A 21,971-nucleotide genomic window follows, 5' to 3' on the forward strand; every position below is an offset into this window, starting at 1 on the left:
TGACAAGATTGGATGCATTCAGGGTGGTCATAGAAATAGGAATATATGTTCTTTAAAGGAATTAGTGTCTTGTTGAAGGCTGTGTCCATATGATCTTACAAAAGAGGTGTATTCACTTTGTGACCTTGAGTTATATTTATGTGGAATTTTTAAGTTTCCTCTTCTGAAAAACAAAGGAAGAGATGGGGAACAACTAAACTAATTTCATGTTTTCATATGAGGATTGAAGTAAAAACATTTCTAAAAGTAAATTCATGTTCTGAGCTTGATACTTCTTGGAAGATCAATGAATGTTTGCCAAAAAGGTGTTTGATAACCCTTTTGGAGGATGATAATTTTGTCTATATATTAAAATGTTCAAGATTACACCCAGAAATTCTGTTTCTATGAATTTATCCCCAAGGTAAAGGTCTGAGATATGCCAAAGATCTTTGCAAGAATGAACTATAACAGCAACAATTATCTTCCCAATAGTGTTTTGGTTGTTTTTTGGTTTTGGTTTTGGTACTAGGGATTGAACCCAGAAGCACTAGCTCTTTTTATATTTTATTTTGAGTCAGAGTCTCACTATGTTGCGCAGGGCCTCGCTAAATAACTGAAGCTGGCTTTGAACTCATGATCCTCCTGCCTCAGCCTCACAAGCCACTGGATTATAGGCAGTTGCCACCGCACCCAGCCCCAATAGTGTTTTAAGAGAAAAAGTTGGCTTCTGAGGTAGGGAAGACCTAAAAGTTCTAGTAAGAAGAAAGGGTAAATCATAAACACATACATAATGGAATATCATGCAATTATGTGGAGAAAGTTTAGGTTTAATTAACTACCCCCCAACAAACAAATTACAAAGTAGTGTGTACTATGATTTTGTTTATGTGATTTTTTTAATAAAACTATATGTGGTATCAGTCTTCTTGGGCTTCTATAACACAATACCAGAAGCTGTGTAACTTAAACAACAGTAATTTCTTTCTCTCAGTTTTGAAGCCTAAAAATCTAAAATCAATGTTCTGGCAAGTTAGATTTTATTCTGAGGCCTCTTGGGTCTAAACATGACCTCTGTGTATATGGGTGGGGAGGTGTCAGGGAGGCCCACACACATGCACATAGAAATAACAAGTCCTTCCTTTTCTTATAAGACACTAATCCTGTCAGACATCATAAACTCATTTAACCCAAAACCTGTCTCCAAATATTGCCACACATCAGCTTAGGATTTCAACATATGAATTTGAGGGGATAATGTGATAGTATAGAGACAGGGAAAAATCAAACTTTCTTTTATCAAACATTCTGATGCCATCTACCTGGAAATGGTGTCAGATACCACAGATTGATGTTTTACCCCACACTGCTGCCCCCACTTCAGATGTCAGTTGCAAGTCCCAGGTTGTAACGTGTACTTCTGAGTGACTTTTGGATGATTGGAATGTATGTGGGTTTTTTTGTACTTCTGTTTAAAAATTCTTTCTATAATAAATGAGCATAGAAACAGTAAATTAGTAGATGCTTAGAGCTGGGGGGAATGAGAGGATTAAAGCATGATAGCTAAAGGGCACAAGGTTTCTTCCTGAGAAGATGAGTATATTCTAAAATTGCAGTAATGGTTGCATAATTCTGGGACTATAGTAAAAGAAAAGTGAATAATACATTTTAAACAAATAAATTATTTGATAGATGAATTATATCTCATCATTATTAAAAATGTATGTGTGTATCTGAGGTTTTGGAAATAACAGTGCCAAAGATGGAATGAGTTCTCCCACACTGCACATTTCTGTCTTATATTTTGACTGTTACTCAGTTTTTTTTTTTTTTAATTTTTTATTGTGGGTTGTTCAAAACATTACAAATTTCTTGACATATCATATTCGACACTTTGATTCAAGTGGGTTATGAACTCCCACCTTCACCCCATACACAGATTGCAGAATCACATCAGTTACACATCCATTGATTTACAAATTGCCATACTAGTGTCTGTTGTGCTCCGCTGCCTTTCCCATCCTCCACCCTCCCCCCTCCCCACCTCTCCCCTCCCCTCCCCTCCTCTCTCTCTACCCCCTCCACTGTATAACCCTGAGGGTCTCCTTCCATTACCATGCAATTTCCCTTCTCTCTCCCTTTCCCTCCCACCTCTCATCCCTGTTAAATGTTAATCTTCTTCTCCTGCTCTTCGTCCCTACTCTGTTCTTAGTTACTCTCCTTATATCAAAGAAGACATTTGGCATTTGTTTTTTAGGGATTGGCTAGCTTCACTTAGCATAATCTGCTCTAATGCCATCCATTTCCCTGTAAATTCTATGATTTTGTCATTTTTTAATGCAGAGTAATACTCCATTGTGTATAAATGCCACATTTTTTTTATCCATTCGTCTATTGAAGGGCATCTAGGTTGGTTCCACAGTCTTGCTATTGTGAATTGTGCTGCTATGAACATCGATGTAGCAGTGTCCCTGTAGCATGCTCTTTTTAGGTCTTTAGGGAATAGACCAAGAAGGGGAATAGCTGGGTCAAATGGTGGCTCCATTCCCAGCTTTCCAAGAAATCTCCATACTGCTTTCCAAATTGGCTGCACCAATTTGCAGTCCCACCAGCAATGTACAAGTGTACCCTTTTCCCCACATCCTCGCCAGCACTTGTTGTTGTTTGACTTCATAATGGCTGCCAATCTTACTGGAGTGAGATGGTATCTTAGGGTGGTTTTGATTTGCATTTCTCTGACAGCTAGAGATGGTGAGCATTTTTTCATGTACTTGTTGATTGACTGTATGTCCTCCTCTGAGAAGTGTCTGTTCAGGTCCTTGGCCCATTTGTTGATTGGGTTGTTTGTTCTCTTATTGTCTAATTTTTTGAGTTCTTTGTATACTCTGGATATTAGGGCTCTATCTGAAGTGTGAGGAGTAAAGATTTGTTCCCAGGGTGTAGGCTCCCTATTTACCTCTCTTATTGTTTCTTTTGCTGAGAAAAAACTTTTTAGTTTGAGTAAGTCCCATTTGTTGATTCTAGTTATTAACTTTTGTGCTATGGGTGTCCTATTGAGGAATTTGGAGCCCGACCCCACAGTATGTAGATCGTAGCCAACTTTTTCTTCTATCAGACGGCGTGTCTCTGATTTGATATCAAGCTCCTTGATCCATTTTGAATTAACTTTTGTGCATGGCGAGAGAAAGGGATTCAGTTTCATTTTGTTGCATATGGATTTCCAGTTTTCCCAGCACCATTTGTTGAAGATGCTATCCTTCCTCCATTGCATGCTTTTAGCCCCTTTATCAAATATAAGATAGTTGTAGTTTTGTGGATTGGTTTCTGTGTCCTCTATTCTGTACCATTGGTCCACCCGCCTGTTTTGGTACCAGTACCATGCTGTTTTTGTTACTATTGCTCTGTAGTATAGTTTGAAGTCTGGTATCGCTATACCGCCTGATTCACACTTCCTGCTTAGCATTGTTTTTGCTATTCTGGGTCTTTTATTTTTCCATATGAATTTCATGATTGCTTTCTCTATTTCTACAAGAAATGCCGTTGGGATTTTGATTGGCATTGCATTAAACCTATAGAGAACTTTTGGTAATATCGCCATTTTGATGATGTTAGTTCTGCCTATCCATGAACAGGGTATATTTTTCCATCTTCTAAGATCTTCTTCTATTTCTCTCTTTAGGGTTCTGTAGTTTTCATTGTATAAGTCTTTCACCTCTTTTGTTAGGTTGATTCCCAAGTATTTTATTTTTTTTGAAGATATTGTGAATGGAGTGGTTGTCCTCATTTCCATTTCAGAGGATTTGTCGCTGATATACAGGAATGCCTTTGATTTATGCGTGTTGATTTTATATCCTGCCACTTTGCTGAATTCATTTATTAGCTCTAATAGTTTCTTTGTAGAGCCTTTTGGGTCTGCTAGGTATAGAATCATATCATCTGCAAATAGTGATAATTTAAGTTCTTCTTTTCCTATTTTGATGCCTTTAATTTCTTTCGTCTGTCTAATTGCTCTGGCCAGTGTTTCGAGAACTATGTTGAACAGAAGTGGAGAGAGAGGGCATCCCTGTCTTGTTCCAGATTTTAGAGGGAATGCCTTCAGTTTTTCTCCATTCAGAATGATGCTAGCCTGAGGCTTAGCATAGATTGCTTTTACAATATTGAGGTATGTTCCTGTTATCCCTAGTTTTTCTAGAGTTTTGAACATAAAGGGATGCTGTACTTTGTCGAATGCTTTTTCCGCATCTATCGAGATGATCATATGGTTCTTATTTTTAAGTCTATTGATGTGGTGAATAACATTTATTGATTTCCGTATATTGAACCAGCCTTGCATCCCAGGGATGAATCCTACTTGATCATGGTGTACAATTTTTTTGATATGTTTTTGTATCCGATTCGCCAGAATTTTATTGAGGATTTTTGCATCTAGGTTCATTAGAGATATTGGTCTGTAGTTTTCTTTCTTTGAAGTGTCTTTGTCTGGTTTAGGTATCAGGGTGATGTTGGCCTCGTAGAATGAATTTGGAAGTTCTCCCTCTTTTTCTATTTCCTGAAGTAGCTTGAAAAGTATTGGTATTAGTTCCTCTTTAAAGGTTTTGTAAAACTCTGCTGTATACCCATCCGGTCCTGGGCTTTTCTTAGTTGGTAGTCTTTTGATGGTTTCTTCTATTTCCTCAATTGATATTGGTCTGTTTAGGTTGTCTATATCCTCCTGACTCAATCTGGGCAGATCATATGACTTAAGAAATTTATCTATGCCTTCACTATCTTCTAATTTATTGGAGTATAAGGATTCAAAATAGTTTTTGATTATCTTCTGTATTTCTGAAGTGTCTGTTGTGATATTGCCTTTTTCATCCCGTATGCTAGTAATTTGAGTTCTCTCTCTTCTTCTCTTCGCTAGCATCGCTAAGGGTCTGTCGATTTTGTTTATTTTTTCAAAGAACCAACTTTTAGTTTTGTCAATTTTTTCAATTGTTTCTTTTGTTTCGATTTCATTAATTTCAGCTCTGATTTTAATTATTTCTTGCCTTCTACTTCTTTTGCTGTTGTTTTGCTCTTCTTTTTCAAGGATTTTGAGATGAAGTATGAGATCATTTATTTGTTGGTTTTTTCTTTTTTTAAGGAATGAACTCCAAGCAATGAATTTTCCTCTTAGAACTGCTTTCAATGTGTCCCATAGATTCCGATATGTTGTGTCTGTGTTTTCATTTATCTCTAAGAATTTTTTAATTTCCTCCTTGATGTCTTCTATAACCCATTGATCATTCAGTAACCTATTGTTCATTCTCCAAGTGATGTATGCTTTTTCCTTCCTTCTTTTATCGTTGATTTTCAGTTTCATTCCATTATGATCAGATAAGATGCATGGTATTATCTCTACTCCTTTATATTGTCTAAGAGTTGCCCTGTGACATAATATATGATCTATTTTTGAGAAGGATCCATGTGCTGCTGAGAAAAAAGTGTAACTGCTTGATGTTGGGTGGTATACTCTATATATGTCAATTAGGTCTAGGTTATTAATAGTGTTATTGAGTTCTATAGTTTCCTTATTCAACTTTTGTTTGGAAGATCTGTCCAGTGGCGAGAGAGGTGTGTTGAAGTCTCCCATGATTATGGTATGGTGGTCTATTAGACTCTTGAACTTGAGAAGAGTTTGTTTGACGAACATAGCTGCACCATTGTTTGGGGCATAAATATTTATGATTGTTATGTCTTGTTGGTGTATGGTTCCCTTAAGCAGTATGTAGTGTCCCTCTTTATCCCTTTTGATTAACTTTGGCTTGAAATCTATTTTATTTGATATGAGTATGGACACTCCTGCTTGTTTCCGAAGTCCATATGAGTGATATGATTTTTCCCAACCTTTCACCTTCAGCCTATGTATGTCTTTTCCTATCAAATGCGTCTCCTGTAGGCAGCATATTGTTGGGTCTTGTTTTGTGATCCATTCTACTAGCCTGTGTCTCTTAATTGGTGAGTTTAAGCCATTAACATTTAGGGTTATTATTGAGATATGGGTTGTTCTTCCAGCCATATTTGTTTATTTCTGTTACTAAACATGGTTTGTTTTCCTCTTTGATTATTTCCCCCCCCTTTACTGTCCTACCTCCCACTGTTGGTTTTCATTGTTATTTTCCATTTCCTCTTCCTGTAATGCTTTGGCGAGGATGTTTTGAAGAGATGGTTTTCTAGCTGCGAATTCTTTAAACTTTTGTTTATCGTGGAAGGTTTTAATTTCATCTTCCATCCTGAAGCTTAATTTCGCTGGATACACAATTCTTGGTTGGAACCCATTTTCTTTCAGTGTTTGAAATATGTTATTCCAGGATCTTCTAGCTTTCAGAGTCTGTGTTGAAAGATCAGCTGTTATCCTGATTGGCTTACCCCTAAATGTAATCTGCTTCCTTTCTCTTGTAGCTTTTAAAATTCTCTCCTTATTCTGTATGTTGGGCATCTTCATTATAATGTGTCTAGGTGTGGATCTCTTATGATTTTGCACATTCGGCGTCCTGTAGGCTTCTAGGATTTGGGATTCTGTCTCATTCTTCAAGTCTGGGAAGTTTTCTCGTATTATTTCATTGAATAGACTGCTCATTCCTTTGGTTTGGAGCTCTGTACCTTCCTGTATCCCAATGACTCTTAAGTTTGGTCTCTTAATGTTATCCCATATTTCTTGGATGTTCTGCTCATGGTTTCTTAACAGTCTTGCTGAGCTGTCTATGTTCTTTTCCAGTTGAAATACTTTGTCTTCATTGTCTGATGTTCTATCTTCTAAGTGTTCTACTCTGCTGGTAGTATTCTCCATTGAGTTTTTAAGTTGGTTTATTGCTTCCTGCATTTCTAGGATTTCTGATTGTTTGTTTTTTATAACCTCTATCTCCCTGTATAGTTGATCCTTTGCTTCCTGGATTTGTTTGCGTAATTCGTTGTCGAAGTGATCTTTCATTGTCTGATTTTGCTGTTTAATGTCTTCCTTGATACTCCAGATCATCTGAAGCATGTATATCCTGAATTCTTTATCTGACATTCCATCTGCTGCAGCTGTTACCTCTTCTAAAGTTGCGTTGACCTGCATTGCTTGTGGTCCTTTCTTTCCTTGTCTTTTCATACTGCTTGCGTATCTTTCCTGCAGGTGCGGGCGGCGGCTCTGCTCTCTCCTTATTCCAATTGGGGTGTCGTGGCTACCACGCCGGCAGGTCACTGGGCCTGTTCTGGGAGCTGGCGGCGGCTCTGTTCTGCCCCTACTCCAATTGGGGTGACGAGTGTACCACGCCGGCAGGCCACCGGGCCTGATCCGCCAGTCGGTTGCAGGTTTGCCTACCCTGCAGACGCGGGCGGCGGTTCTACTCTGCCCCTACTCCAAATGGGGTGTCGTGACTACCCCGCCTGCAGGACGCTGGGCCTGTTCCTGGCACGGGCGGCGACTCTGCTCTGCCACTACTCCAATTAGGGTGGTGTTTGTACCACGCCGGCAGGCTCCTGGGCCTGATCCGCCGGTCTGTTGTAGGTCTGCCTACCTTGGAGGCGCGGGCGGCGGATCTGCCCTGCCCCTCCTACCACGCCTGCGGACCCCTGGGTCTGATCTGCAGTTTGATCACTGGTCTGCTCACCCTGCGGGCACGGGTGGCGGTTCCGCTCCGCCCCCACTCCAATTGGGGTCACGTGACCACCACACCGGCAGGGCCTGATCCGGGCGTGGGAGAAGGATCTGCTCTGCCCCTACTCCAGTTGGGGTGACATGTGTACCACACTGGCAGGCCACTGGGCCTGACCCGCCCGGCTGTCACAGGTCTGTTTACCTTGCAAGCGCGAACGGCGGCTCTGCCCTGCCCCTCCTACCACGCCCATGTACCACTGGGTCGCGGGTCTGCCCACCTTGCGGGTGCGAGTGGCGGCTCCGCTCCACCCCCTCTCCAATTGGGGTCACGCGGTCACCACGCTGGCGAGCCGCTGGGCCTGCTCCGGGCGCTGGCGGCGGCCCGGCTTCTCCCCTCTGGCTCAACGACAAATTGAGGAGACTCGGGTGACTGTGCCTCACCCCCCCTACCAGGAGACCAACTGCTTATGTCACCGCTGGAATTGATGAAGTTCTCTCCTCCGCCGCTTTCTGCTGACATCAGATCTCTGCCATGTTGGTATCCTATGCGAATGGCAGCATTTCGTTCCCCTTGCCGGGCAACCAAAGCAACGGGTGAGTCCTGACCGGCCCTCAGCAGGACCCGGACCGAGAAGCAGTTTCCGCGGGCTCCTAGCCCCGGTCCAGGGAAGTTCCGGGAGCCGGAACTCGGCCGCTCCGTGCTCGGTGTAAGCTCCTATAAGTGTAAGCTCCAAGAAGCAGTCCCCGCGGGCTCAGTTCCGGGAGCCGGAATTCGGCTGCTTAGTGCTTGTTGTATGCTCTGATAGGAGCAGGGTCCAAGAAGCAGCCTCCGCAGGCTCCCCGGGACGGTTCCGGGAGCCGGAACTCGGCCGCCCCGCGCTCGGTGTTCGCTCCGATAAGCTCAGGTTCTAAGAAGCACCGAGGCGCTGAACCCTAGCAATCTGTCTGCAAGCCGCAGGCGAATTGCAGCCTGAAATTACCTGATCTATGGCTGAATGAGCTGCGGTCAGTCGAAAACAGGGAAGGTGACGTCAGTTTACCAACATGGTGGCTGCTGGCCTCCTCTGTGGTCTGACCGGTGTGGAGAACCGAGATGGACCGCTTCCTTCCCCCGTCTCGAACCCAGAATTCAGCCCTGAGTACGGTGCTTGCGCGGCTGGCAGAAACTGCAGCGCTGTAACCCTGCGTCTCTATCCCAGCGCGCGCTGCAGACTCTAGCCGCGGGGCGGTTTGCTGAATAAGCAGTTTTACCCTCCGTGCGACAAACCTCTCGCGTTTGAGTCCCCGTAGCCGATCCTCCTGTGATGGAAATCCTTCCTCCAGGTTCCGGAGCACCCCACTATTGCTGGAAATTCCTAACAAGATATCCTTTAGCCGTCCTGACTTGTCATACTCCCACACAGTGAAGCAGCACACGGGGGCAATGCACTCCCCTCGCCGCCATCTTCCTTCCCTCCTGTTACTCAGTTTTTTCAGTGAGGATTTCTCCATTTACATGGCATGCATTTTTTTTTTTTTTTTACTATCAACAGGAATGTACATATATACAAAATAACTAAAGAACAGTGGAAAATACTTTCTATTGAGTGGAATTATACATGCTATAAAATTATTAAGGTCAAAGAATGCTCCGTGAAGATAACAGATAAGAACTTTGATCCATAGGATGGTTAAAATTTGGATAACCAAAATAGGAAGCCATAATCACTGTAAGAGAATGAACAGGGAGAAAGACTAGCTGTCCTTCTTGCATGCTGTTGAAGGTTTGTAAGAGAGCATACTGACATATGAACTGATGAGTAGACATCTATGACAAAGATAATATTTTTGTTAGTGACCCAATAATTAGATACTTAATAGGGTTCTTCAAACACAGCCAATTTGTGTATGCGTGTGCGCGTGTGAAAAAAAATATTGTAAGGAATTGGCTTATTCGGTTTATGGAGCTGGCAAGTCTAAAACCTGCAGAGTGAATATCCCATTAAACAGGAGAATTCTCTTCCTAGAGGGAGGCTCATTCTTTGATTCTAATCAGACCTTCAACTAATTGGATGATGCTCATTCAAATTGTGTAAAGCAATCTGTTTTCCTTAGTTTATCAATTTAAATATTTATCTCATCCACTAGTATTAATATTTTTGATATTGGGGATAGAAACCAGGGCTACTCTACCACTGAGCTTAATCCCCAGATTAAAACTGGGGCTCACCGAGTTGCCAAGGAGTTCACTAAGTTACAGAGGCTGGCATCAAACTTACATCCCATCTGAGAGCCTTTTGACCCAGTCAAATTGACAAAATAAACTATCATACTTAGTATTTAAATTCTTCGTCAAAGAGAGGCTATGATAAAATGTGTGGACTAAGAAGATGAATATTTCAACAATGTTCAGAAGTTTAAAATAGATGGAATCAAGAGGACAGAACCATGAGGACCAGCTTGGAATAGTCGTCTAGATGTGAGGTAAGACTATAATATAAAGAAGATTGTAGCGATAGGTATTAACAGAGGAAATACGGTAATAATGATGAATATAGTTTGATGAATCTTTACATAGTTAAAAATTATGTAAATTATAGCCATACCCATTCTAAAATAAAATATATACATTTATCTCAGAAGAATTCCCCCAACTCAGTCAGTAACCCCTCCATAGATGTAGCCACTATTACTTATGTAGCCACTGAACTGTCACCATCAATTAGCTTTCCCTGTTTCTGAACAGAATATAAATGAAATCCTACAGTATGTACATATTTGTTTGGCTTCTTTCAGTCAGCACTGTGCCTGTGAGATTCATCTAACACATGTTTAAACATAATCTTACTAAACATTTGCCTGTGTCTTTGTTTATTACCTTAAGGTCAGAACTTAGCCTCCCTCATCCTAATAGCTCCATATCATTTCATATTATGGATATTTATTACTTTATTTAGCTTTTTCTCAGTGGATATTTAGGTGGTTTTCAATATCTCATAGACATGAAAAAGAGTAGGAGGGACTGCAATTTTAATATTAATAATTACCAAAATACCAAAAATGCATTTGTATTTATTACCACCAGCATATGATATTGTCCAGTTTACCACATACTCCTCTGAGAGTTCTAAAATAAATTACTTATTTTGTAAGAAATAAGTAATACATACAAATAGTTAAAAAAAAAAAAAAAGAAGAAGAAGAAGAGGAGAAAGAAGAAAATACTATGTGGTGAAAAGTTAGTGTTCCTTTCACTCTGTCTCTTCCCAGAAAAAAACTTATTTGTGTCTGCCCGGAATATTTTATGCATATACAAATATATATAATACACACGCACACACACACACACACACACACATCATACTTTTGTATTACATAAATAATAGCTCCAGAGTTTACTTTCTATGCTTAACAATATATCATGGAAAGTATATAACAGCAGTATAATCTAGAGCTGCCTCATTATTTTAGCTGCTGAATAGTATCACATAGTAAGAGTACACCATAATTTAATGAGTTCCTTACTAACAGATACCAATGTTATCTTCACTCTCTTATTATAAATAATGCTCCAACAAATATCCTATGGATAAATCCCCCAAAACTAGAATTGTTAAAAGAATATATATATATATGTATATGTGCTTATATATGTATATATACACACATTTTTAAAATAAACTTTATTGAAATATACAGAAAAGCATACATAAATATTCAGTTCTATAAATTATCCAGAGTAAAAGCACTGATGTAATTATTCCCAGATGAAGAAACAGATATTACCAATATTCCTAACTCTCTTTATCCCCCCAGTTCACATAAGGAGAACCACTACTTTGATTTCTAACACAATAGATTACTTTTGCCAGATTTGAAAGTTTATATTGTAGTCTTTTATTTTAATAGCTATCCTTTTGCATAAATTTTATCAAACTTATGTAGGAAAATACATATATCTAGCACCTTTACCTGTCCAGGGACTTTATAAATGACAACTTCAAAAGTTTAATAAGTGAATTAAATATTATGTAATTTTTATTTTGCCTCTTATAATGAGTGAAGGCCAGAATCTTTTCATATGCAGTAGAATCTTCTTATCTGGAGAGAATATATTTCATGACCCCCAGATAACCTCAAATACTATTGAGCTCTATGTATACTGTTCTTTCTTATACATACGTATGATAAAGTTTAATTTATAAGTTAAGCCTAAGAGATTAGTAATAATAATTAAATAGTTATAACAATATACTGTAATAAGTTGTGTGAGTTGGGTCTCTTTCTCTCCTTCCCCCACTCTGTATTTCTTTATATATCTTATTATATTGTTCTGACCTCATTGAACACTAACGAGTGGGGTAGAGTGTCTTGATTTTTTTTTTTATTATTTTCATTTTCTGTTCTGGATATTACTTCTGAAATTCTTTATTTTCTCTTAGGTTATTTTATAACTAATATCTATAAATCTTTTTAATATATATTACAAAAATGTTCATCCCCTTTGTCACTAGTCTTTTAAATTTTTATGGCATCTTTTTTATTTTGTAACAGGTTTAATAAGATCTAATTCACATATCATACCATTAACCACCTGAAGTATACAATTCAGTGGCTATACCATATTCAGAGTTGTGCATCCCTCACTGCAATCATTTTTAAATATTTTCATTACTTCAAAAGAAACCCCTAGCCCCCACAACCCTTAGGTAACCTCTCTGCTGACTATTCTGGACATTTTATATAATTAGAGAATCATATAATATGTAGTCTTGTGTTACTGGCTTCTTTCACTTAGCATAATGTCTCCAAGGCTCATTCATATTGTAATATATGTATTGTACTTTATTCCTTTCAATTGCTAAATTATATCCCATTACATGTGTATACCACATTATCTTTATCCATTCATCTGTTGATGGATATGTATATTGTTTTCACCTTTTTGCCAAAATGAATAATGCAGTTGTGAATATTTGTGTACAAGTCATTGTATGAATATTTCTTTCCTCTTGGGATATAGCTGCAGTGAATCACTTGGTCAAATAAGAGCTCTTAATTAACCTTTTAAGGACTGGCTAAACTTTTTTCCAAAGCACACACCATTCCACATCCCCCCAACATCAATGTATGAGGGGTTCCAATATATTCACATCTTCAATAACATTTATTTTCATCTGACTTAATTATACTTGTACTTGACTATGAAATGTTAAATCATTGTGGGTTGGGGGGGTTTTGTTTGTTTTTGGTTTGGGTTTTTTTTGTGTGTGTGTGTGTGTGTGTGTATGTGTGTCTGTGTTACGGTGGGTTCTTTTTAACTCAAAATTTTAATTGTGGCTAAAAAAAAAAAAAGCATGTTACATAAAGTGTGTCATCTTAAACACTTTTTAAGGTATAGTTCATAGTAGGGATATTCACATTGTTGTAAAACACATCTCCAGAACTTTTTCATCTTGTAAAACTGAACCCATTGAACAACAACTCCCCTTTTTAACTTAACCCAAGCCCCTGGTAACCACTATGTAGAATAGTGTCTGTCTCTGTGAACCTGACTCTTCAGATATCTCATTAAGTGAAATCATACAGTACAATCATCCTTTGGTGTCTGCAGGTATTTGGTTCCAGGAATACCAGCTTCCTCTGCAGATAACAAAATCCAAGGGCTCAAGTCCTTATTAAAATAGCATAGTATTTGCATATAAACTATGCATATCCTCCCCTGTACTTTTAATGATCTCTAGATTATTCATAATATCTAATACAACTTAAGTACTATGTAAATAGTTATTATTATTGATTAGGTAATAATCACAGGTAAAGTATCTGCATGTTCAGTATAGATGGACTTTTTTTTTGAACATTTGCAGTCCTCGGTTGCTTGAATCCTCAGGTATTGAACCTGCAGATACAAAGGGCCAGCTGTCTTTGTCTTTATGACTTAATTTTCACTTACTGTCTTCAAGGACCATCAATGTTGTAACACGTGATTCTATTTCCTTCATTTTTAAGACTGATTAATATGTATTTAGCACATCTTATTCATTCATCCATGGATATTTGGGTTGCTTTTACCTCTTGGTTGTTATAATTCTACAATAAACATAGCAGTGTTCATATACTGTTCCCTAATGAGCATTTTTTCCTGAGCTTATTGATTATGTCATCTCTGGAAAAGTGTCTATTCAGATTCTTTGCCTATCAGATCAGTTGTCTTTTTATTAATAAGTTATAAGAGTTCTTTTATTATTAGGTATCTGCCAGATTATAATTTTTGTTGTGAGTTAAAACCTAAGCTTTATTTTTCTTCAACTAGCAATTATCCGGTTCATTTAATAAATAATCCATCTTTTCTCATCCTTTAAAAAATATTTATTGAAGAAATATATGGTATTAGATACTGGGGAAAATAAGCATAATATGATGCAGAGCTAACATCCAGGTACAAAGACAGATGTATGAGTAAAGGATTACTATTGAGCAAGATAATGGTTTAAATAAAGGTTTGTGAAAAATATCTGGGGGCCATTGGAAAAGTTTAGAGAGGAGAAAAACAAACTAAGAAGAGAAGTTACGACAAGGAAACTTTCAGAGTAAAATAGCAAGAACCATGCACTGTGCCGAAGTAGAAAATCTAATATTAAAAACCCATTTTGCAAGTGTAAAATATTTTTTCACTCTTTCCTCAAGTTGAAGTTAATGTAAATATACTACAGATATCTTTTGTGATGCTCATTTCTTGGTGCCTGTGTACTTTACCTATTCTATATTCTGGTTTGTTTGGGCTGCTATAACAAAATACCTTAGATAAGGTAATTTATACACAATATCAATTTGTTGCTTATAATTCTTAATGCTGGGAAGTCCAAAATCAAGGTAAGGCTCACTCTTCTTCAGATGGTGCCTTGTTGTGTCCTCACATGATAGAAGGGAGCAAGGGAGTTGGCTCAACTTTCTTTTATCAGGGTACTAATCCCATTCATGAAAGTGGAGCCTTCATGATTTAATTTCTTTCCACAAGCCCTCATCTCTTAATCTTGTCATTGATTGTTAGGTTCTAACATGAATTTTAAAGAGACACCAACATTTCTAATATAGTGATTATTATTTTACATTTATGTAATATGAATAAACATAAGAAGCCATAGTCTTACAAATATTTTTAATCCACAGATATTCATAATTTAATTAAAATAATTTATGCTTACTTATAACACATAAAGTGTTTAATAGCACATAATACCTGCTTTCTTAAAAAGGTATCACTTCACCAAAACTGATCAAACTATAGTTCTATTTCAAAACTCACGTTACTTATATAAACGTTGTACAGATATTGTAATCTTTTTTCTTTTTTTGGTGATCATAGAATAAATTTATCACTAAATTATTTCTGTATATTTGTACCCAAAATTTTTGACAAGATAAATGAAAAAAAAGTTTTGTTTGAGATATAAAGTGTTAAGTGCTCTATTTGTTTTTTCAGTATACATTTTAATTGGTTTGCATTTAGCACCTCTCTGACAGATTCTAAGTCATCCTTGGAATTTAACTAACCAAGTGGAAAATAGAAATGACAGTAGGTACAGTATAATATAGCCATAATTAATTATCTCACCTATATAGTATACAAAACAGCACCATTTTGACAGCATAGTAAAGGTTTTTGAAATATTATAAAGTAAATAGCATAAATTTAATTGGTTCACATCCAAAGAAATTAAAAGGGTTTCTGCTTGTGGTCATCAATCAATTGGTGTATTAATGGGTTATGGGAGGAAATTAAAGCTCATTTTCAATATAAGCTTACATTATAACAGGAATAATAGCCTGTTCTTTATTTTTCCACAGTTCTTAGTGGTCTGTGTTCTAATGACTGTCCTCGTAAGATAACAGTAAGTAAACTTAATTCTTGTTCATAAATATTTCTATGAAAAGTCTCTGCCTTGTAAATAGATACACACAAAATAGTGGTTATATGTTATAATTAAAATTGTCATTACAAGTTACTCAAAAACTTTTCTGGAATTTATTATCTTTCCTAAAGGTATTTTTCAGAGTAAGGATTGCCTCGTTTATGAAGCATTTTCTGGTATCCTACCATCATTCCTGGACATTTTGGCATTTATAATATTTGATCACTCATAACGTTTTTTAGATTAGATGCCTCTCTATACTAGACTGTAAGCTCTTAAGGTCAAGAACCTTGCCATTGATCCTTGTATACCTGAAATAGAGCAAGGGTCAAATACATACTAGGCAATAGATGACTTTTTCTGCATGGCCTTAATATTGGCCTTCTGTCTAATGGAACAGTTCAGTAAAATAATTTTTTTAAAAAAAGGATAGAAAGAAAGTAATCAAGTTTACTCTTCTAAGTAGCTTTTTCATGTAAAATGTAATGAGGATATTACATTATATGAGAAGGCATGTGCAAGGCTATGAATATATCTCATTTGGTTGAGTGCTTGCCTCGAAATCACAAGGCCCTGGGTTCAATCCCCAGCACCACAGAGAGAGGGAGAGAGAGAGAAGGCATGTTCATACATATATGTGTGTTTATTCATGGACCTGCTTGGGTCTCTCAATCACCCTTATTTCATAAAAAAAAATTGTTCCCCATTTAAACACAAGAAAACAAGCCTCGTCATAAAGTTGTTTAATAGTAGAACTGCAACATAAAATTAGGTGTTGTGATTATAGTTTCATATTCTTTCTATCCCATTAAAGCACTGTATTCCCAATATTATATATATAATTGGGAAACTTCTATATTTAAAACATGTGGAAACAGATCCTGCTGACCCAGAGATTTAATCTGAACTCTACTTGGGAGCAGTACCTCTGAAGTAGTGAGGATTGGCAGGGGAGAAAGGTTCCTCTAAAATGCTTTGGGATCTCTGAAGCTACGATGATGGCTCTAGTTGGGGCAAAGGGGTCTGACCTTTGTACTCCTTTGTACTTCTTCATTGCACTCAGACAATACCAGGAGTAGATTATAATATCTATGACATCACTCCTCTTTTGCTGAGAACAAGTTCCAGGTAGGACCCAGCTGTGAGAAAATAGCAGCTAACACTTCAGAAAGCCCACAGAACAAATGTCAGAGTTCTGGAAAGATCTAGATGATGCATCACTATATCCACTACTGACACCAAAGCATTTACTGCAAGGAACGGATTGTTATACTGAAATAGATTTTATATTGTTATATTTAATCAATTAATATAAATCATAAAATAAAAGATTTTAATTTTATAGATATTAATGTCCATTAATATTAACAGATGTTAGTATTTTTGTAATTTTTTTAGTTGTAAAATGAACAGAATATCTTTATTTTATTTATTTATTTTTATGTGGTGCTGAGGATCGAACCCAGTGCCTCATGCATGCAAGACAAGTGCTCTACCACTGACCCATAACTCCAGCCCCCAGATGTTAGTATTAATAATAGATGTTAATTTAAATAGATTTTATGCTATAATATTTAATTGCTACATTGAAATAGATTTAGACTGAAAAACATAATGATTAATGTAGAGGCCTTTGTCTGCCAAAAAAGAAACTGCTGTGATATATCCAGCACAAGTGAAAGACTTAAATAGAGAGAAAGGAAACCATCCAAAGCAATTCTTTCATTATAATGAAACTGGGATCTTTTCTAGAAGATGCCAGCTAGAACCTATATTCCTAAAAGTGCAAAGAAGGATCCAGGGCATAAAACATGGAAGGGTACTTTGGTACTGCATGGCAACACTGCAGGCTACATGAGAAAACATGCCACGCATAGTATTCAAAGCAAAGAACCATGGACTCTCAAAAACAAATTATATTTTGAGATTAAGAGAGAGAGAGAAAGCCACATTCACATAACTTTTATTAGAGCGTATTGTTATAATTGTTCTATTTAAATTAAACTTTATTATACTTATACATATGTAGGGTAAAGTGCTATCTATGGTTTTAGGCATCCACTGGGGGTCTTGAAATGTATCCCTTGAGGATAAAAGGAGTCTAATGTACCTTACACATAGTTGTTCCATCCTTACTATAATCCTATTATATAGATACTCTGACCATCCCTAATTAAAAGTGAGGAAAGTGAAACTCAGAGAAATAAAAATATCTTGCCCAACATCACACAGAAACTATGTAGAAAAGAAGAAATTTGAACCCAGAATGTGTGTGTGGTATATAATGACTACATTATTATTTTCAAAATTTGTAAAGAAAATATTTAAAATATTCTCAGAATATGAAATATGTAGTAAGAACTCACAGGCTTTGGGTTGTTGTATTAGCTAATGCTTCCATAACAAAATATTATAAACTGGGTAATTTAAACATCAGAAAATTATTTTCTCACAGATCTGGGTAATGGAAGTCCAAGATCATAGTGCCAGGCATGCTGATATTCTCATAGGTTGAGCTCCTTGCATATTAACTTTTTAGGTTTCACATCAAGGAATAACTGGAAAATTAGTATTTCTTTTTTTCTTACTTCCTTCCTTTCTTTCTTTCTTGGAAAATTAGTCTTTCTTTCTCTTTCTTTCTTTCTTTCTTTTTTTGGTACTATAGACTAAACTCAAAGATGGTTTGCCACTGAGCTATATCCCTCGCTCTTTTTTTTTTTTTGTTCCTCCACATTTTTTATTGGTGCATTATATTTTGATGGGATTTATTGTTATATTGTGTATATGTACAAATATGTAACAATATAATTTGGCCAATATCACTCCCCAGTACTTTCCCCCTCCCTCTCCATCTCCCACCACTTCAGCCCTTTCTTCTGCTGATCTTCCTTTGATTTTCATGAGATTAGCTCCACATTTCTTTCCTTTTTTCCTCTCTAGCTTCTGCATGTAAGAGAAAACATTATAACCCTTGACCTTCTGAGTTTGATATTTTGCTTAATGTGATAATCTAGTTCCATCCATTTTCCCACAAATGACATAATTTCATTTTTCTTAATGGCTGAATAAAACTCCATTGTGTATAGGTACCACCTTGTATTTATCCATTCATCCATTGATGGATACCTAGGCTGGTTCCATAGTTTGGCTATTGTGAATTGTGCTTCTATGAACATGGATATGCATGTACTTCTATAGTATGATGACTTTAATTCTTCAGGATAAGTACCAAGTAGTAGTATAGTTAGTTGGGTGTAGCCTAGTCTTTTGAGGAACCTCCATACTGATTTGCATAGTGATTGAACTAATTTATAGTCCCACCAACAGAGTACAAGTGTTCTTTTTTTCCACATCCTCTCCAGCATTTATTATTTGTATTCTTGATGACTGCCATTCTGACTAGTGTGAGATAAAATCTCAGGGTAGTTTTAATTTGCATTTCCCTAATTACTAGTAATGTTGAACATTTTTTCATGTTTGTTGCCCATTGGTATTTCTTTGAGAAGTTCCTTTTAATCCATTTGCCCATTTATTAATTGAGTTATTTGGGTTTTTCTGTAAAGTTTTTTGAGTTCTTTATATATTCTGATGTTAATCCTCTTTCAGAAAAGTAACTAGCAAAGATTTTCTCCCATTCTGTAGGTTCTCTCTTCACACTCATAGGCAGGAGGATCTCAAGTTCAAGGCCAGCCTGGGCAACTTATCAAGATAACTCCATCTCAAAATTTATAAAACAGGGAGGACACTAGTGCTATAACTCAGTGGAAAATGCCCCTGAGTTCTACCCAGTACAAAAAATAATAATAAACCAGGTATGCATATGCCTGTAATCCCAGCAGTTCAGGAGGCTAAGACAGAAGGATCACAAGTTCAAAGCCAGCCTTCACAAAAGCAAGGCGCTAAGCAACTCAGTGAGACTCTGTCTCTAAATAAAATACAGGCTGGGGATATGGCTCAGTGGTCAAGTGTTCAATCCCCAGTGCCCGCTCCCCCCCCCAAAAAAAATAATAATAATAACATATTGTGTTAATATAGCCTGTATATTATGAAAAATATATTTTCCAAATAACAAAGAGATCATCATCCTTTGTATAATTTCAATACTTTTAACATTTATTATAGCTTGTTTTAAGTTCTGGTATTTGGCCTTTCCTGGAGAAAATTGTTTAATCCTTTTTGAAAGTGAGCAGTAAAGTCTCCAATTATTATTGAATTATCTATTTCTCCCTTCAGTTCTTCATATATTTTGGGACTCTATTGATAAGTGTATGTGTGCTTAAAATTGTTATATCTTCTTGATGGACTGACCCTTTTTTCATGTCCTTTTATGTCTCTAGTAAAATTTATATATTAAAATCTATATTTTAGCCACTCCAGTTCTCATTGTTTTCTGTTTACATGGTGTATTTTTCAATGGGTTTCATACAGTATAATCTTTGAATTTACAAAGTGTCTGTTTATAAAAAGTATATAATTGGATCATACTGTTATTAATTATTCTGTAATTAATCTATCTTTTGTTAAGGGCATTTAATTCACTTACATTTATTGTATCTATTGATAAGGCAGTATTTATGTATATCTTTTTTCTGTTTGTTTTCTTTTGTCTTGAATTTTCTCATTCCTCTATTGCATTCGTACTGCTTTATTTTAGAATATTCTCTAGGTTATCTCTATATTTTTTAAGTTATTTTCTTAGTAATTGCTCAGAATTACAATTAACATTTTATCTCTGAAACAGTGTGGTTCATATTTCACTTGTCTACAAAAACTGTATTCCATTATACATTTTTACTACCCCCTTTTTTCTGCTTTTATTGTCATACAAGTAACATCTTCAAACATTTTGAGCCCAGGAACTTTATATTATTGCTTTATGTGTAGATTCAATTTACTTTCTAGGGTCCTTTTAGTTCATTCAGCTAGAAGTCCCTTCAGTATTCCTGTAAGTTAAGTGTACCAATAAAATCTTCTCTGTTTTTATCTGGCAATGTGTTAATTTCCTTTTCATTTCTGATGGACAGTTGTACTATATTTTAGACTTTTTGATTAATAGTCATTTTCTTTCATACTTCAAATGTATCATTCTGCTACCTTCTGGCCTCATGGGTTTATAATGAGAAATCATCCATTAATCTTTTTTTTTAATATTTATTTTTTAGTTGTAGTTGGATGCCATACCTTTATTTATTTTTATGTGGTGCTGAGGATGGAACCCAGGGCCTCGCACATGCTAGGCGAATGCTCTACCGCTGAGCCACAGCCACAGCCCCTCATCCATTAATCTTATTGAGGATCCCTTGTACATAATGAATGAATTCTCCTCCCTTACTGCTTTCAAGATTCTCTATTTCATTTCCAAATTTCACTATGAGGGCTGAGGTGGTAGAGCACTTGCCTAGCACTTGCCCCATGACCACAAAAAAAAAAAAAAAAAAAAAAAAAATTTTTTTTTTTTACTATGATATGATTGTTAGTATTTGTCTGTAATATATTATGCTGTATTATCTCTGTGGTTCATCCTACCGGGTAGTCACTGGGATTTTTACATGTGAATGTTAACATTAAATTTGGGCAGTCTCGGCCATTATTGCTTCATATATTGTTTCTCCCCTTCTCTACTCTCTTTCTAGAACTCCCATTATAGTTAATATTCTTAATGGTACCCCATAGGTCTCTGTAGCTCTCTTTATTTTCTGAATTGACATATCTTCAATTATTTTTTCTGCCAATTTAAATCTACTGGGCCAATGTACTGAATTTTTCATTTCAGTCATTGTACTCCAGAAATTAGTTTTGGTTCTGTTTTGTGATTTCTGCCTCTTTATTCATATTCTTTTTTGGTGAGACACTGTTTTCTATGATTTCTGTAAGTTCTTTCATCATGATTTCCTTTAGTTCTTTGGATATATTTATTAGAGCTGATTTAAAATCTTTGGTAAATCAGCCATCTAAGCTTCCTTGGGGGCAGTTTCTATTGACTATCCCCCGTCCCCAGTATATGAGCCATACTTTCTTGTTATTGTTGAAAATGTGAATTTTAAAATATGTATCAACTCTGGATATCAGATATTCCCCACCTACCCTGAGTTTTTTGTTATTGCTTGTTGTCATATGATTCACCTGGATAAATTCTATAAAGCCTCTACTCCTTATGCATGTGGCTACTAAAGTTTCCCCCCTCAGCTTAATGGTCATCTTGGATGATCAGATAGTGCCTTAAATGATAGATGAGATCCTTCTCAGGGCTTTAGGGGCATGAACATAATACTATTCATGTATGTGACCTTCTGATTTCCCAGAAATATATGAAAGCTTCTCAAATCCCCCTACTGACATCTTCTTTCTATCTTTCCTTTTAAGGTTTTGTCAGCGTCTCATTAACCCCAGTTGATATCACTGCCTCAGATAGCTGTAGTCATAAACCTCTGATGATGATTATTTTAAACAAGCATTCCAGTGATAGGGCTGTTCATACAAGCAAATTCTCAGTC

General features: G+C 36.6%; 1 protein-coding gene across 3 annotated transcripts in view; it reads left to right on the plus strand.

Moving 5' to 3' along the window:
* Positions 1-21,971, plus strand: part of Itfg1 (integrin alpha FG-GAP repeat containing 1) — a 220,638-nt gene that overhangs the window by 141,385 nt on the left and 57,282 nt on the right. For all 3 annotated transcript variants that reach the window (XR_007343503.1, XM_015488770.2, XM_015488769.2), the window contains exon 12: positions 15,413-15,456. Coding sequence is in view for 2 of the 3 variants with exons in the window: in XM_015488770.2 (XP_015344256.1) it covers positions 15,413-15,456 (44 nt within the window). In the remaining variant the exon portion in view is untranslated. The remainder of the gene's footprint in view (positions 1-15,412; positions 15,457-21,971) is intronic.

Source organism: Marmota marmota, unplaced genomic scaffold (assembly GCF_001458135.2).
Source record: "Marmota marmota marmota unplaced genomic scaffold, marMar, whole genome shotgun sequence".
Lineage (NCBI taxonomy): Eukaryota > Metazoa > Chordata > Mammalia > Rodentia > Sciuridae > Marmota > Marmota marmota.